Source organism: Brassica napus, chromosome A6, assembly GCF_020379485.1.
Source record: "Brassica napus cultivar Da-Ae chromosome A6, Da-Ae, whole genome shotgun sequence".
Lineage (NCBI taxonomy): Eukaryota > Viridiplantae > Streptophyta > Magnoliopsida > Brassicales > Brassicaceae > Brassica > Brassica napus.
In genome coordinates this window covers 83,091-100,561 of record NC_063439.1, presented here as the reverse complement: position 1 = coordinate 100,561, position 17,471 = coordinate 83,091, and the positions used below count along the sequence as shown (strand labels likewise).

Genomic DNA, 17,471 nt, shown 5'->3' with positions numbered 1-17,471 from the left:
TTTTCCACAAGCCACTTCGTATAGAGCAACTAAGAGACTACAGCTCGTACATGGTGACCTGTGTGGACCCATAAATCCGAGCACACTAGCCGGAAACAAGTATGTATTTGTGGTTATTGATGACCATTCTCGTTACATGTGGTCAATATTATTAAAAGACAAAGGAGATGCGTTTCAGAAGTTCAAAAACTTAAGAAGCATAATCGAGCAAGAAACATGGGAACGGATAATAACCTTCAGAACTGATAGAGGCGGAGAGTTCGTGTCTCATGAATTCAACTCGTATTGCGAAGACGCTGGCATAACAAGACATCTCACTGCTCCGTACACTCCTCAACAGAACGGAGTGGTCGAGAGACGGAACAGAACGATGATAGAGATGACGAGAAGCTTATTGAAGCATACGCATATGCCAAGTTACTTATGGGGTGAAGCGATACAACACGCAACTTATCTGATCAACCGACTTACTACAAGAGCGCTCAAAGACATGACTCCATATGAACTGTTCAAAGGACGGAAGCCAAACATCAGCCACCTTCGTATTTTTGGATGCATAAGTTATGCAAAGATCGACAAGAAGCAGTTGAAGAAGCTTGATGATAGGTCCAGAATTCTTGTACATCTAGGGACTGAACCTGGATCAAAGGCATACAGACTGTTGGATCCTGAAAATAAGAAGATAGTGGTAAGTTGAGATGTTATATTCGATGAAATAAAAAGTTGGGATTGGAAGAAGGACAATACAGAGCCGGAGAGCTATGAAGATTTTGTTGTGAAGCTTGGGGAGTTCGGTAACCATGGCATCATGGAAAGGGCTAATGCCAATGACGAGAAAATTCAACAGGACGAGGTCGATAGTCAAACCAATGAAGTTGAAAGTGATGATCATTCTGAAACAGAGAATGATGAGATAAGAGATATAACTCAAGGAGAAAACAATGCAGGAACACTAAGGAGGAGTGAAAGACAAACGATGAAGCCAAAATATCTTGGGGATTACGTCTTACTCGCTGAAGAAGAAGGTGAACTGCTGCTGCTATGTTTAAATAATGAGCCGAGGAACTTTCTCGAGGCTAGCGAACTTAGAGAATGGATATTAGCGTGTGAAGCAGACCTACGATCCATCGAGAAGAACGAAGTGTGGAACCTGGTGGATCTACCGATAGGAGTAAAACCTATTGGACTACGTTGGAATTTTAAAATCAAACGTAAGTCAGATGGAACGGTCAACAAATATAAGGCACGATTGGTCGCGAAGGGTTATGTTCAAGAGTATGGAGTAGATTTTGATGAGGTTTTCGCCCCTGTGGCTCGTCTGGAAACTATCCATGCATTTCAACTAAGTATCCTCCTAGACGTGAATATCGAGGCGCCGCATCAGAGACAGCTCTCCGACGCCGGTAGAGCCACTGCTCGCCGGCGTCGACCTCCACATACTTGTAGTTTCGTTTTGTTGCTTCTTTCCTCCTTGTTCATCCTTTTGTTTCTCCTTTTTCTTTCTCTCGGGTTGGACTGGTCCGCAAGGGGGGTGACTCCGACTGGTGTTTTGGCTTCTGGTTCGATGTCAACCATCTATGTCAATGCTCACTCTTTCGCTGCCCTAGATAAACTGAGCTTTTTTACGGTGCTCAATCACCGCTCAATCACAAACTTTCTCTTCCGGATCTGAGATCCGGATCTGAACCATTCTCGGAAAACCTCCGAAGATTACTCTCCATCACCTTCGTGCACGGGCTAGCCGCTGGTATGGTAGGAGGCGGATGGACCTCCATTAACGAGAGATTTGCACTTCACTTTAAAACAGACACTACGTCTATACTCGATGCTCGAGTTCCACTCCTATCGCGACAACCAAAGCTGAAAACACGATGTCGATTCTCCAGCTCCATCCCGACAGCGTTATGTCTTACTCTGACCTGTCTCACCAATCTTCCTGAACCTTCTTGTTCACTGCAGACAAAAATCGCAAGCCATGACGGCTCTGAGCTCTCACCGCAAATCCTCGCAGCTGTACACAACAACGAAAGCTTACTCTCCTTAAGCTTTTCAGACTTCATTGACCAGAGGCTCGACTTTGGTTCTGGCAAATCTTTATGGCTCCAACACGGTAATGTTGGAAGTGAAAGTATATGCATGGATTCACTGCCTGCCCTTTTGGAATCTATTGAGAAGCTCATCCTTATGTCCGTTGATGTGAAGGTAAAAAGATCAGTGTTGCCTAATTTGTATCATTCATGTCTTCATACCATTGTCTTAGGCGCACATCATACATGCTTCATGAGTTCGTGCTTTACATTGTCAATGTCTGTTCGACCGGCCTGTGTTTGTGGGATTCAACACTTAGCTTGGAGACACAAGTTGAAACATCCACGAGTGATAGACTCAGAAGTACATACGTTCCTCCTTGGTGCAATCTTTGGAATTGTCCCAAATGTCTCAAGTGTAACTCACCATCAACGTCCAACTCCGACAACAACAAGTACCACATCAATATTATTATTATTATGTTGGAATCTATCGAAGCTTGAAGATTGTAGTCCTTTAACTTTTTCCACTCTTAGAAAGGCTAGCCAAACTTCTTCATGCAAGGGCCATGAGAGATCCTTTTCCACCTTCCTCCGCTTTGCAGGAGTGACAACTTCCATCAAAGTCTTCCTTCATGAGAAGGACCCCTGTCTTGGCTGCATAGCCAATGATCATTGTCGATTTCCTTACCGCTTGATACCTTGTGTGATGGTTTGTTTGGGACCGGAAGGTACAACGATACTCACCCCGGTGAGAATCGAGGTTGTGGAGCGCTCAACGTCACGATATACGGTGACTATCGTTGAAGAATTTAAAGGACGCTGTAATCTCTCTAGAGGTTTCTTCGTACGTGGCACCTTTGATCACTCTTTCAACTTGTTATCAAGTTTATCTACTTGTGTCTTTATATCTTTACTGCCTTGTATTGAACGTTTTCATTAGGATCGCACATCCAGTCTTTGATGTTGCTTTTATCTTTGTAGCTGGCTAAATTATGAATGAAATATGTTTGTGTTACAAAAAAAAAAAAAAAAGACGAGTGAGAATAACACGTATGCTGATATCGAAGCTGTTTATAAGTGTCTTGAAGAAACCTACGGCTCTAAACAAGATGATGTTATCCTATACGGCCAGTCTGTAGGTAGCGGTCCCACGTTAGATCTTGCTTCCCGGTTACCTCTATTGAGAGCCGGTGTACTCCACAGCCCCATCCTCTCCGGTTTAAGAGTAATGTACGCCGTTAAGAAAACCTACTGGTTCGATATCTACAAGGTATGCAGCTCATTTCATTTTTTTTCAATATTGGCGCACTCTTCAAATCGTAAAACAGTTTTACATACGTTTGTCTGTGGTTTTTCCTTGTATATCTGCAGAATAGACAAAATCACATATGTGGATTGCCCAATTCTCATCATTCATGTAAGTTATTAGTAAAGCTTCTGAGATACCTTTTGGGCCATAACTTTTGTGTTTATAACAATATGAGTAACAATATATATGTGCAGGGGACTGCGGATGAAGTAGTGGACTGTTGTCATGGGAAACAACTATGGGAACTGTGCAAAAACAAGTATGAGCCGCTTTGGGTGAAAGGAGGGAACCACTGTGACCTTGAGCACTACCCTGAATACATAAGACACCTCAAAAAATTCATCACAACAGTTGAGAGATTACCTCAAAGGAAGAGTGTGGACAGGAGAGAGAAGCCTAGACAGAGCACAGAGTGTAAGGCACCGCCAAAGAGTCATGAGTCGAAGAAGACAAGCAGCAGCAAGCTCAGGATCTCTTTTGATCATCATCTTGGTCGTCGGTCTAGAAGGAGTGTTGACTGCCATGACAAGACTCTGAAGAGCGTTGACCACTCCCATGAGATTGAGAATGTGATAGAGTACCGTCGGATTCCTGAGTAATATATATGATTATAATATGTATAGATGATGATTCAAGTACATAATGATATTGATATGTAACTCTTTTTTTAATGCAGTTAATAACATTTTTTTCAACAAATTAGGCCTACAATTTCCTCAGCTTTTTTGGGTTCTCTTTTTTTTTTTGAAACACACTTTTAATTATAGATAGAGGGGTACGTGGAAGCATTAACAGCTTCTTCAACCACCAAAGGTTCAACTACAATCATAGCACTCTTGGCCAAACTATCAGCTAGAACGTTTTTATCTCTAGGAATCCAAACAAAAGAGACAGACAGAGATTCCTCAACAAGAGTCAAGATATCAGAAACCACAGTATGAATCTCTGCAACGCCATCTCCTGAGTTTACACACTTAATCAGTTGAGTAGAGTCCGACTCAAACCGTACTTCTCGCAGTTCCTGATTTCGGCATGTGAGAACAGCTTCTCTCAGAGCTAAACCCTCCGCCATTAGGGGGGAAGCTACAAACTCGCGTCGTTGGCGAAACTCTTGCTTCTGAGACGGGGAGAGGAGGCACCAGCCTAGGCCTGCCACAGTACTAGTTGACTCCCAAGCAGCATCGGATCTGCTAATTAGCGCGCCACTCTGCGTTATAGGATCAAGTCCTGCTCTTCCTGATGGCCCTGAAGGCTCAGATTTTCTGTTGATGGTCCACTCCCGGGCTAACACAATAGCAGACGAGAGAGTGTCCTCAGGAGAAGCCGAGAAGCCTTCGAAGACAAATTTGTTTCGTGCTTTCCATATTGTCCACAAAATCCAGGGAAAGAGGGAGCCAGAGGGAATTCCTGTTGGGGGTAAACACGCTTGCGTGCAGAGCAAGGGCCAGACAGAGATCAAATCTATGATTCCTCTATAATCCTTGTCGGTCGTAAAGGGGGCAAGCTGCCAGACCTTTTGTGAAAAACGACAATGGAAAAGAAGATGAGTGATAGATTCAATTTCTCCGCAACGTTTACATCTCGGGTCCACATCAATATGGCGTTCGACTAGGCGTTCTCCAACTGGTATTGCTCGCTTGAGGACCTTCCATACAAAGTGCTTGACTTTAGGCGCACAACTCAGATTCCATACATTCTTCTTCCAATTAAAGTTCGCTTCAGCAAGTGGTGCATCCATATCTTCCTCGATGGCTATATAATAACCTGACTTTGAGGTGTAATCTCCAGACTTAGTACCCAACCAAAATAGTTTGTCCGGAGCCCCGGTGACGCTTGGTTTCAGGCAGAGGATCCTCTCTTCGTATTCTGGTAACAGGCGTTGGATCTTGTTTCTATCCCACAGGCCTGTTCCTGTTATCAATAAGTCCGAAACAGAGAGTTCAGCGCTTTGCTCTGTAGGAGGTCCCATGGGTCTCTCCTGTTTGCTCATGCTAAGCCAAGGGTCGTGCCATATGTTGATAGACCGACCATCTCCAACCGCCCAGCCAATGTTTCTTGCGAGTAGGTCGCGACCTATCAGAACACCTCTCCATCCATGCGACAAGGAAGACGTTTCTTCTGCTAGAAGGATGTTGCTCTCCGGGTAATACTTACTTTTCAGGACCTTGCCAAGAAGGCAGTCATGGTTCTCATGTAATCTCCAGCTGATCTTGGCTAGTAGGGCGTCATTGAACTTTTGAAAGTCTCGCATTCCAAGTCCTCCGACAGCTTTTGGTGTAGCCATTCTTTCCCATGAAATCCATGCCATTTTCTTTGTTCCCTCGTTGTTATCTCACCAAAATCTTGTAATCACTGTCTGAATTCGCTTGCATAGGGAAACCTGAAGCTTGAAGTAGGACATAGAGTATGAGGGGACTGAAGAAAGCGCACTTTGTAGCATAACGAGTTTCCCGGCCGGCGATAGGAATTTAGTTGACCAGCTGCGTGCTTTCTGTTGTATACGGCTAAAGATCGAGGCAAACAGATCACATTTTCTCCTCCCAAAATGCTCAGGTAAGCCGAGGTACTTCCCAACTCCACCTTCCTTTTCTACTTGAAGTGAAGACTTTATCGCATCCTTTAGAGACTGAGGCGATCTTCGAGAGAAAGTAATGGCAGACTTGTCTTTATTGATAGATTGGCCAGAAGCTTCTTCCTAGCTATCCAAGATATACTTGAGGGCGTCACAGTTTTCTTCCGTAGCGCTGAGAAAGAACATTGTATCGTCTGCAAAGAGTAGATGGTTTATTCGGGGGCAGCCTCTAGCAACTTTGATCCCTTGAAGTAAACCATTCTCTTGAGCTCTGTTACATAATCCCGAAAGAACTTCGCTACACATAATAAATATGTAGGGAGAGAGGGGATCGCCTTGGCGAATCCCTCGGCTCGGTACTACCTTTCCTCTAGGCAAGCCGTTAATGAGGAAGGAGTATGTAACAGATGAGATACATTGTATTATCAACGTGATTAGGCTTCGGTGGAATCCCAACCGAGCCAACACAAGCGCTATGAAGTCCCATTCGAGCCGGTCGTAAGCCTTGCTCATGTCCGTCTTGACCGCCATGGCACAGCGCTGTTCCGCTTTTGACATCTTTAAATAGTGGAGGACCTCGTGAGTAATAAGAACATTGTCACCAATCGCACGGCCCGGTACAAAGGCCGACTGGTTCTCGGAGATAAGCTTGTCCATCAAAGGCTGGAGCCGTCTAGTCAATAGCTTGGAATAGATCTTGTACTGGACGTTGCAATGCACAATTGGACGGTAGTCCGAGACCTTGCGCAGGTTGGTAATCTTGGGTATAAGCCGGATATGAGTGTCATTGACCCCGTCTGGTAAGGGAGCACCAGAAAAGAAGTCATGAATTTCCGTCACTATATCTGGTCCAATCTCATCCCAGTGAGTGTGAAAGAACCCGGCAGAGAAGCCATCCGGCACGGGAGCTTTGTCAGCGTGAATAGAAAAGGCCGCATCCTTTATCTCCGCTGCAGACGGTACGCTCATGAGAATGGAGTTATCCTCCGGTGTGATAATGGAGTGGAGAGCTCGGTTGACTGTTGCGGCTCTCTCACCCGGGCTTGAGGTGAATAGCTGATCAAAGTAGTCCCCAATAACTTGTACTATCTCCTCTTCTTTATGGACCATCTGCTCGTCGGTTCGCTCAAGGGCCGAGAAAGAGTTTTTTCTCTTCGTAGACTTAGTGATGGCATGGAAGTAGCCGGTATTACGGTCGTCAAGCTTCAGCCAGAGAAGCCGGCTGCGTTGCTTCCAGTACTCTTCTTCGGCCAGATATGCTGAGTTTAGTTGATTTGATATTTCCTGAATCAAACCAGAGTCTTCGATAGCGCTGGAAAGAGCAGCATTAAGCTCTAGCTTCTTCTGCTCGATAATCATCATGCTGTTTCGCTGTTGAGAGCGATTCCAGGCTGAGATGACGCTTCTAGTGGTAGCAAGTTTCTCAGAAACAGAGGCAGAAGGAAGCCCTTTCCAAGTCTCCACAATCATCTTCTTAGCCTCCTCTTTTTTACAGAGCATGCGGTCATATCTGAATAGGCCTCGTCTCCTTCTGCCACCCTTATCGAAGAAGGAGATTAACGGCTTGTGATCAGAACTTTCATACCCGAGATACTGACACCTTGCTGAAGGAAAGGCTTCTACCCAGTGGGTATTGGCTACTGCTCTATCCAGCCGGCATCTCACGATATGGTCGTCTCGTTTATCCTACGGCTCTAAACAAGATGATGTTATCCTATACGGCCAGTCTGTAGGTAGCGGTCCCACGTTAGATCTTGCTTCCCGGTTACCTCTATTGAGAGCCGGTGTACTCCACAGCCCCATCCTCTCCGGTTTAAGAGTAATGTACGCCGTTAAGAAAACCTACTGGTTCGATATCTACAAGGTATGCAGCTCATTTCATTTTTTTTCAATATTGGCGCACTCTTCAAATCGTAAAACAGTTTTACATACGTTTGTCTGTGGTTTTTCCTTGTATATCTGCAGAATAGACAAAATCACATATGTGGATTGCCCAATTCTCATCATTCATGTAAGTTATTAGTAAAGCTTCTGAGATACCTTTTGGGCCATAACTTTTGTGTTTATAACAATATGAGTAACAATATATATGTGCAGGGGACTGCGGATGAAGTAGTGGACTGTTGTCATGGGAAACAACTATGGGAACTGTGCAAAAACAAGTATGAGCCGCTTTGGGTGAAAGGAGGGAACCACTGTGACCTTGAGCACTACCCTGAATACATAAGACACCTCAAAAAATTCATCACAACAGTTGAGAGATTACCTCAAAGGAAGAGTGTGGACAGGAGAGAGAAGCCTAGACAGAGCACAGAGTGTAAGGCACCGCCAAAGAGTCATGAGTCGAAGAAGACAAGCAGCAGCAAGCTCAGGATCTCTTTTGATCATCATCTTGGTCGTCGGTCTAGAAGGAGTGTTGACTGCCATGACAAGACTCTGAAGAGCGTTGACCACTCCCATGAGATTGAGAATGTGATAGAGTACCGTCGGATTCCTGAGTAATATATATGATTATAATATGTATAGATGATGATTCAAGTACATAATGATATTGATATGTAACTCTTTTTTTAATGCAGTTAATAACATTTTTTTCAACAAATTAGGCCTACAATTTCCTCAGCTTTTTTTGGGTTCTCTTTTTTTTTTTTGAAACACACTTTTAATTATAGATAGAGGGGTACGTGGAAGCATTAACAGCTTCTTCAACCACCAAAGGTTCAACTACAATCATAGCACTCTTGGCCAAACTATCAGCTAGAACGTTTTTATCTCTAGGAATCCAAACAAAAGAGACAGACAGAGATTCCTCAACAAGAGTCAAGATATCAGAAACCACAGTATGAATCTCTGCAACGCCATCTCCTGAGTTTACACACTTAATCAGTTGAGTAGAGTCCGACTCAAACCCTACTTCTCGCAGTTCCTGATTTCGGCATGTGAGAACAGCTTCTCTCAGAGCTAAACCCTCCGCCATTAGGGGGGAAGCTACAAACTCGCGTCGTTGGCGAAACTCTTGCTTCTGAGACGGGGAGAGGAGGCACCAGCCTAGGCCTGCCACAGTACTAGTTGACTCCCAAGCAGCATCGGATCTGCTAATTAGCGCGCCACTCTGCGTTATAGGATCAAGTCCTGCTCTTCCTGATGGCCCTGAAGGCTCAGATTTTCTGTTGATGGTCCACTCCCGGGCTAACACAATAGCAGACGAGAGAGTGTCCTCAGGAGAAGCCGAGAAGCCTTCGAAGACAAATTTGTTTCGTGCTTTCCATATTGTCCACAAAATCCAGGGAAAGAGGGAGCCAGAGGGAATTCCTGTTGGGGGTAAACACGCTTGCGTGCAGAGCAAGGGCCAGACAGAGATCAAATCTATGATTCCTCTATAATCCTTGTCGGTCGTAAAGGGGGCAAGCTGCCAGACCTTTTGTGAAAAACGACAATGGAAAAGAAGATGAGTGATAGATTCAATTTCTCCGCAACGTTTACATCTCGGGTCCACATCAATATGGCGTTCGACTAGGCGTTCTCCAACTGGTATTGCTCGCTTGAGGACCTTCCATACAAAGTGCTTGACTTTAGGCGCACAACTCAGATTCCATACATTCTTCTTCCAATTAAAGTTCGCTTCAGCAAGTGGTGCATCCATATCTTCCTCGATGGCTATATAATAACCTGACTTTGAGGTGTAATCTCCAGACTTAGTACCCAACCAAAATAGTTTGTCCGGAGCCCCGGTGACGCTTGGTTTCAGGCAGAGGATCCTCTCTTCGTATTCTGGTAACAGGCGTTGGATCTTGTTTCTATCCCACAGGCCTGTTCCTGTTATCAATAAGTCCGAAACAGAGAGTTCAGCGCTTTGCTCTGTAGGAGGTCCCATGGGTCTCTCCTGTTTGCTCATGCTAAGCCAAGGGTCGTGCCATATGTTGATAGACCGACCATCTCCAACCGCCCAGCCAATGTTTCTTGCGAGTAGGTCGCGACCTATCAGAACACCTCTCCATCCATGCGACAAGGAAGACGTTTCTTCTGCTAGAAGGATGTTGCTCTCCGGGTAATACTTACTTTTCAGGACCTTGCCAAGAAGGCAGTCATGGTTCTCATGTAATCTCCAGCTGATCTTGGCTAGTAGGGCGTCATTGAACTTTTGAAAGTCTCGCATTCCAAGTCCTCCGACAGCTTTTGGTGTAGCCATTCTTTCCCATGAAATCCATGCCATTTTCTTTGTTCCCTCGTTGTTATCTCACCAAAATCTTGTAATCACTGTCTGAATTCGCTTGCATAGGGAAACCTGAAGCTTGAAGTAGGACATAGAGTATGAGGGGACTGAAGAAAGCGCACTTTGTAGCATAACGAGTTTCCCGGCCGGCGATAGGAATTTAGTTGACCAGCTGCGTGCTTTCTGTTGTATACGGCTAAAGATCGAGGCAAACAGATCACATTTTCTCCTCCCAAAATGCTCAGGTAAGCCGAGGTACTTCCCAACTCCACCTTCCTTTTCTACTTGAAGTGAAGACTTTATCGCATCCTTTAGAGACTGAGGCGATCTTCGAGAGAAAGTAATGGCAGACTTGTCTTTATTGATAGATTGGCCAGAAGCTTCTTCCTAGCTATCCAAGATATACTTGAGGGCGTCACAGTTTTCTTCCGTAGCGCTGAGAAAGAACATTGTATCGTCTGCAAAGAGTAGATGGTTTATTCGGGGGCAGCCTCTAGCAACTTTGATCCCTTGAAGTAAACCATTCTCTTGAGCTCTGTTACATAATCCCGAAAGAACTTCGCTACACATAATAAATATGTAGGGAGAGAGGGGATCGCCTTGGCGAATCCCTCGGCTCGGTACTACCTTTCCTCTAGGCAAGCCGTTAATGAGGAAGGAGTATGTAACAGATGAGATACATTGTATTATCAACGTGATTAGGCTTCGGTGGAATCCCAACCGAGCCAACACAAGCGCTATGAAGTCCCATTCGAGCCGGTCGTAAGCCTTGCTCATGTCCGTCTTGACCGCCATGGCACAGCGCTGTTCCGCTTTTGACATCTTTAAATAGTGGAGGACCTCGTGAGTAATAAGAACATTGTCACCAATCGCACGGCCCGGTACAAAGGCCGACTGGTTCTCAGAGATAAGCTTGTCCATCAAAGGCTGGAGCCGTCTAGTCAATAGCTTGGAATAGATCTTGTACTGGACGTTGCAATGCACAATTGGACGGTAGTCCGAGACCTTGCGCAGGTTGGTAATCTTGGGTATAAGCCGGATATGAGTGTCATTGACCCCGTCTGGTAAGGGAGCACCAGAAAAGAAGTCATGAATTTCCGTCACTATATCTGGTCCAATCTCATCCCAGTGAGTGTGAAAGAACCCGGCAGAGAAGCCATCCGGCACGGGAGCTTTGTCAGCGTGAATAGAAAAGGCCGCATCCTTTATCTCCGCTGCAGACGGTACGCTCATGAGAATGGAGTTATCCTCCGGTGTGATAATGGAGTGGAGAGCTCGGTTGACTGTTGCGGCTCTCTCACCCGGGCTTGAGGTGAATAGCTGATCAAAGTAGTCCCCAATAACTTGTACTATCTCCTCTTCTTTATGGACCATCTGCTCGTCGGTTCGCTCAAGGGCCGAGAAAGAGTTTTTTCTCTTCGTAGACTTAGTGATGGCATGGAAGTAGCCGGTATTACGGTCGTCAAGCTTCAGCCAGAGAAGCCGGCTGCGTTGCTTCCAGTACTCTTCTTCGGCCAGATATGCTGAGTTTAGTTGATTTGATATTTCCTGAATCAAACCAGAGTCTTCGATAGCGCTGGAAAGAGCAGCATTAAGCTCTAGCTTCTTCTGCTCGATAATCATCATGCTGTTTCGCTGTTGAGAGCGATTCCAGGCTGAGATGACGCTTCTAGTGGTAGCAAGTTTCTCAGAAACAGAGGCAGAAGGAAGCCCTTTCCAAGTCTCCACAATCATCTTCTTAGCCTCCTCTTTTTTACAGAGCATGCGGTCATATCTGAATAGGCCTCGTCTCCTTCTGCCACCCTTATCGAAGAAGGAGATTAACGGCTTGTGATCAGAACTTTCATACCCGAGATACTGACACCTTGCTGAAGGAAAGGCTTCTACCCAGTGGGTATTGGCTACTGCTCTATCCAGCCGGCATCTCACGATATGGTCGTCTCGTTTACCTCTCCAAAAGAGCGGATCTCCTGAATGTTGAAGGTCAAATAAGTCTCCTTCTGAGAAGAAAGGCCGGAGGTCAGAGAAAGAGCTTTCCAGCTGTACTGTCCCTCCATCTTTTTCATCATTGCACAAAATATCGTTCAGGTCCCCGGTGATGAACCAAGCTTCATCACGGGTTTGGGTTCTCTTTCTGGAAGTCAATTTTTGGTATGTATTCTAATTATAGGAAGTTTTGCTACAAATACAGAAACATTTCTAAATAAGGCAATTGGATCTCCATTTTTCTCTCAAATCCATCGATTTTCCTAATATATCTCATCTTCAAAAAGCATATAAATATCTCTCATGGTTTTGTTATTTTCTTCATCTAAAGCTTTTGCAGTATTGAGAAACTAAATAAAATACTGCTTTAGTTTTGGAACACAACCTCATTACATTATTAATCTTTACAAAAATGGCACGTCAATTTATCGTTTTTGCCCTTTTGGCTTTGGCTGTGGCCACCGCTTTCGCTGCCGACGCACCTTCAGCTGCACCCACTGCTTCTCCGACCAAAGCACCCACCACCCAAACCAAGGCTCCCGCCTCCGCACCCAAAACCTCCTCCTCCGCCCCCGCACCCAAAGCATCGTCCCCTGTCGCAGAGGAACCAACCCCCGCAGATGATTACTCGGCAACCAGCCCCAGTGACTCTGCCGAGGGACCCACCGTATCCTCCCCACCGGCTCCTACCCCGGAAAGCACATCCGCCGATGGACCATCATCTGACGCACCCACCGCCGAGTCACCCCAAAGCGGCGCCGTAACCAATGTGAAGCTCTCTATCGCCGGCACTGTCGCCGCCGTTGGATTCTTCTTCTTCTCTCTCTAAGTTTTCTTTAAACCTGGAGGACGGAATCATATTTGTTTAACATTTGTGAGAGGATTCTTTAACTACTACTGCATGCAATTATACCTACAATATTAAATGGAGTTTTAATTACTATATATATACATGTTTTTGATTAATTTTTGTGTGTTGATCTTTTATTTAAATTTTGAAACATAATCTGATTTCTTTTTTAAATGAGCATTTGGTCTTGTGGTATATATGATTCTCGCTTAAGAGGTCTCAAATTCAATTTTCGGAATGCCACCTTCTAATTTTGTTTTTTTTCTTCTTCTAAACTGCACCACACAAACTCCAACTTTTTTGGTTTAGTTTCTAAACTGAACCTTACAGACACAGTGACGTGAAGCATAGTTCTCTGACACATTGGCTTAATTTTTTGTTTATGGCAGTTGAAGCTCAATTCTATATATTACACTTTTATTAGGTCAATATATATGTTTTAGATATGAATTATAGCAGATATTATTCAGATGGAAGTGGGAGCACACCTTGGCTACTAAACCACTGTGATCTTTTGTCAAAAGGATCTTGGATACTTCTTCCAGCTCATCCCTAATGGTGTTCTCTCATGAGTTTGAACTAAGAGATTGTTCCTTTGCATGCTTGAGAAAACAGAATGCCAATTTAGAATTATTACAAAAGAAAAAAAGAAGAAACAAATCACTAAGAATACAAAGAAACCATATAGGGGGGGTGGGGGTGTGGGATACCAGATTATCAAGCAAAATGTCTCACCTTTTTTTGTTTAATTGTACGTATATACAATACAATGCTCATCAGATTTTTAAAACCAAAACAAATAGTCATAATCTCCCATAACAATCCGTCGCAAATCGCACCAAGGAAATATCATGTCTCTCAATTCATGTAAAAGATGCTTCTTTATAACATTTGCGTATGGAAGTGTAAATAGAACTTTTACCATCATTCCTTAAAAAAAAGACCTAAAGATGGGAGATGACTGTCGTGAAGTTAGAGCATGATTTAAGAGTCGATTCTTAGTTTTTCTTAGTTAAAAGTTAAAAGACGGTTATTATATTACGCTAAGAACCCCGTCCTAAGAACTCCCCGATAAATATGCCCTAATGTCGGTAATAGGAATTTGTATCCTGAAATTAAACTACGTGCCGTTTTTTGTTTCTAGCATCAAGCACTGTAGGGAACTCCTTGCCGGTTGAGTGATTGATGTGAAATAGTTATTATGTATATCCTTCCTCGTACTCTAATGTTTCCAGCTAATTTCAACCGTATAATCCTAAAGGGGGATCCGTTGACCCCAATAAGAACTGCTGAAATGACAAAATAATTATGTGGTCCAAGAGTCTCAGATTATTATACTGTATATAAAAACAATAATTTAGGAATTGTAAAACTGTCCAATAGTGACATTAATTTAAAACAATTACAGTATATAACGCCATTGGAGTTATTTACTTATTGACATGTATCCCAATCGACGACCATTTCTAATACGAATAATAAAAGAGTTGAACAACACTATAAATAAATTTCCTGGTAATTTCAAACAAACAAAATATCAGGGACGAACACAGTTCATTCAAGGCACTTCCAATAGGTCAAAGTCAACTTCTATCTCTCTTTGTATACAAACTTTTGGAACCACATAGAAAAGGAGATAACACAACTATTGCCTCACAAGTCACAACAACATTCCTAAAGTTTGTGTCCGCAATGATCCAAAGTCCACCAAACCGAGATCATGTGGAGGTAATTAAGCTCTCTTTATGATATAATCATGATTATATATATATATATATATATATATATATATATATATATAAAGATATGCTTTGTAACACAGTGATACGATCTTAGAAAACCTTAATTAATTTTGGTCTTGAAAGTGTTTAATTTTTGATGAATGATGTGTTGTAAAATGATAAATCATGCATTTGCAGGATCATCAATCATTTGATCTGGAAGATTGGCTTCCAATAACAGCATCAAGAAATGCAAATTGGTACTATTCAGCTTTCCACAACGTAACTGCAATGGTTGGTGCTGGAGTTCTTGGCCTTCCCTACGCCATGTCAGAGCTTGGATGGTATAATCCTCTTCTTCTCACAAGTGAAATTATAAACTTGATTTGTTGTTGTACTTAAAATATCAGGGGACCTGGGGTTGCGGTGCTGATCCTCTCATGGGTGATCACGTTGTACACCCTCTGGCAAATGATTGAGATGCACGAGATGTTTGAAGGGCAACGGTTTGATAGGTACCACGAGTTGGGTCAGGCAGCCTTTGGGAGGAAGCTTGGTTTGTACATCATCGTGCCGCTACAGCTTCTTGTTGAAACCAGTGCGTGCATTATCTATATGGTGACCGGAGGTGAATCGTTGAAAAAGGTTCATCAACTTTCTGTGGGAGATGACAAGTGCACAAAGCTGACAATCCGACACTTCATTTTGATATTTGCCTCTTCACAGTTTGTGCTCTCCCTTCTAAAGAACTTCAACTCAATTTCCGGTGTCTCTTTGGTAGCTGCCGTCATGTCTGTAAGGTATGGTATGGCAGACATTATTTATTGGGGAAAAAAAAAGAGAAACAATATATATATTAAGTCATCAATGTTTTGCGTGCATGCACAGCTATTCCACGATAGCTTGGGTAGCCTCACTGGCAAGGGAGGCCCCAGAGAGTGTCAAGTACGGTTACAAAACAAGATCAAACTCGGTGCCGTTAGACTTGTTAGGTGGACTGGGGGAGATGGCTTTTGCGTACGCAGGTCATAACGTTGTTTTAGAAATTCAAGCAACGATCCCATCAACACCAGAGAATCCGTCGAAACGACCCATGTGGAAGGGAGCCATCGTAGCTTATCTCATCGTAGCTTTCTGCTACTTCCCTGTGGCTCTTATAGGGTTTAAGACCTTTGGGAACAATGTCGAAGAAAACATACTGACATCACTCCATGATCCCAAGGCACTTATCATTCTTGCCAACATGTTTGTGGTCGTACACCTCCTCGGAAGCTACCAGGTACTACTTTATATGAATAGAAGAAAACCAAACATGACACGACCAGGGAAACTAATTATATTATGTTTGTCTTTGTCTTTAAAAAAAAAAAAAAAAGGTGTACGCAATGCCCGTGTTTGATATGATCGAATCTGTAATGATAAGGAAATGGCACTTCAGGCCAACTAGAGTTCTAAGGTTTAGCATCCGATGGACATTCGTGGGTAAGTTCCACACAATCATTAAAAAAAAATGTGTTTTGTTCGAGATTATTAATTGATAATAATACGTTGGTGTGGTGGTCCTCTAAAAACATATGAAATCATGGTCGCAGCTGCCACGATGGGTATTGCAGTGGCATTACCGTATTTCAGTGCTTTGCTATCATTTTTTGGGGGATTCGTGTTTGCCCCAACCACATACTTTGTAAGCCCCCCTAAGAAATAAATATACTACTTTGCTATTCTTTGTTATGATGATGATTCAGAAGAGTTGAACAATTTGTTTGTTTGTTTTGTGTTTCAGATCCCTTGCATCATATGGTTGATCCTGAAGAGACCAAATAGATTTAGTCTATCATGGTTTATCAATTGGGTATGTATTTGAAATTCTCTCACTCCTCTGTTTTTATACTATACAAATAGCTATTAAAGAAGGAAATGCTGTTAACTTTTTCTTCATTGTTCTCAGAGTTGCATAATTATTGGGGTTGTACTGATGATCATTGCACCTATTGGGGGACTAACGAAATTAATATATCAGATCAATAACGACAGTCTACCTAACTCAAACTGCACCATCACCTGAAAAGGTAGAAAATTTCTTCGTTTGGATTCCACGAATTGTCAGTTCTTGTATTGTACAAAAACTCAGATTCAGATGATTATGCTCTTTCTTCCGGTTTGGTTCATCATACAGTTAATCTAGACTCAGATTTGATATTCTTGTATTGTACACAAACTCAGATTCAGATGATTATGCTCTTTCTTCCGGTTATACAGTTAATCTAGACTCAGATTTGATACCTACCAAAATATCATAATATGTTAACAAACCCACCATAATAAGACACAACAACCGAATCAATCGATTTCACCTTCCTCCACTTCTTCATTTGTGCCAAGATGAGATCTGGCAAAGCAACCAGCGTATCAGTTTCTTCTTCATCCTCATCCTCGTGTTTTATAAACAGCCCCAGCTGCTCTAGAGGATTGCTGCCTCCAAGCCCCCAAAACACCCAACCCATCCTCTTCTCTTGTTATTCTCATTTGCTCCCTTGTTGTTGTTGTTGTTGTTTTCAGCAGTTCCAAGTCCTTGAAAAACCTTGAGTTCTCGTTTATTTCTGCCGACTTCTCCATCTGTTTGTTGTTCACCCATTAATATTTCATTCCGTCTTTCACAACACCCAACATTCATAGCTAGCTTCTTCTTCTTTACCTCAAGCAAAGCTTTGCGGGCTGCTTCTCTTTCAAGTTCCAGTTTCCTCTTTGCCTCACTTGATGCTTCAGCTGCAGCTCCCGCCTCAGCTTTTC

At 43.2% G+C, this 17,471-nt stretch overlaps 3 protein-coding genes across 3 annotated transcripts; all 3 read left to right on the top strand.

The window, feature by feature from the left end:
- The first annotated feature begins 7,510 nt into the window (after positions 1-7,510).
- On the top strand, positions 7,511-12,360 carry LOC125575810. The gene is made up of 3 exons (XM_048734907.1): positions 7,511-7,775; positions 8,009-10,369; positions 10,493-12,360. Exons 1-2 carry the CDS (start codon positions 7,734-7,736, stop codon positions 8,411-8,413), a joined length of 447 nt encoding a protein of 148 aa, XP_048590864.1. The 5' UTR covers positions 7,511-7,733; the 3' UTR covers positions 8,414-10,369; positions 10,493-12,360.
- Positions 12,361-12,434: 74 nt separating this feature from the next.
- Positions 12,435-13,155, top strand: LOC106433494 (classical arabinogalactan protein 11). Its single transcript, XM_013874321.3, has one exon. The coding sequence runs from the start codon at positions 12,523-12,525 to the stop codon at positions 12,937-12,939; it is 417 nt and encodes a 138-aa protein (XP_013729775.2). The 5' UTR covers positions 12,435-12,522; the 3' UTR covers positions 12,940-13,155.
- Positions 13,156-14,481: 1,326 nt separating this feature from the next.
- On the top strand, positions 14,482-16,944 carry LOC125575782 (lysine histidine transporter-like 3). Its single transcript, XM_048734863.1, has 8 exons — positions 14,482-14,688; positions 14,880-15,025; positions 15,092-15,481; positions 15,570-15,960; positions 16,058-16,163; positions 16,274-16,365; positions 16,465-16,533; positions 16,630-16,944. Exons 1-8 carry the CDS (start codon positions 14,653-14,655, stop codon positions 16,744-16,746), a joined length of 1,347 nt encoding a protein of 448 aa, XP_048590820.1. The 5' UTR covers positions 14,482-14,652; the 3' UTR covers positions 16,747-16,944.
- Positions 16,945-17,471: the final 527 nt, after the last annotated feature.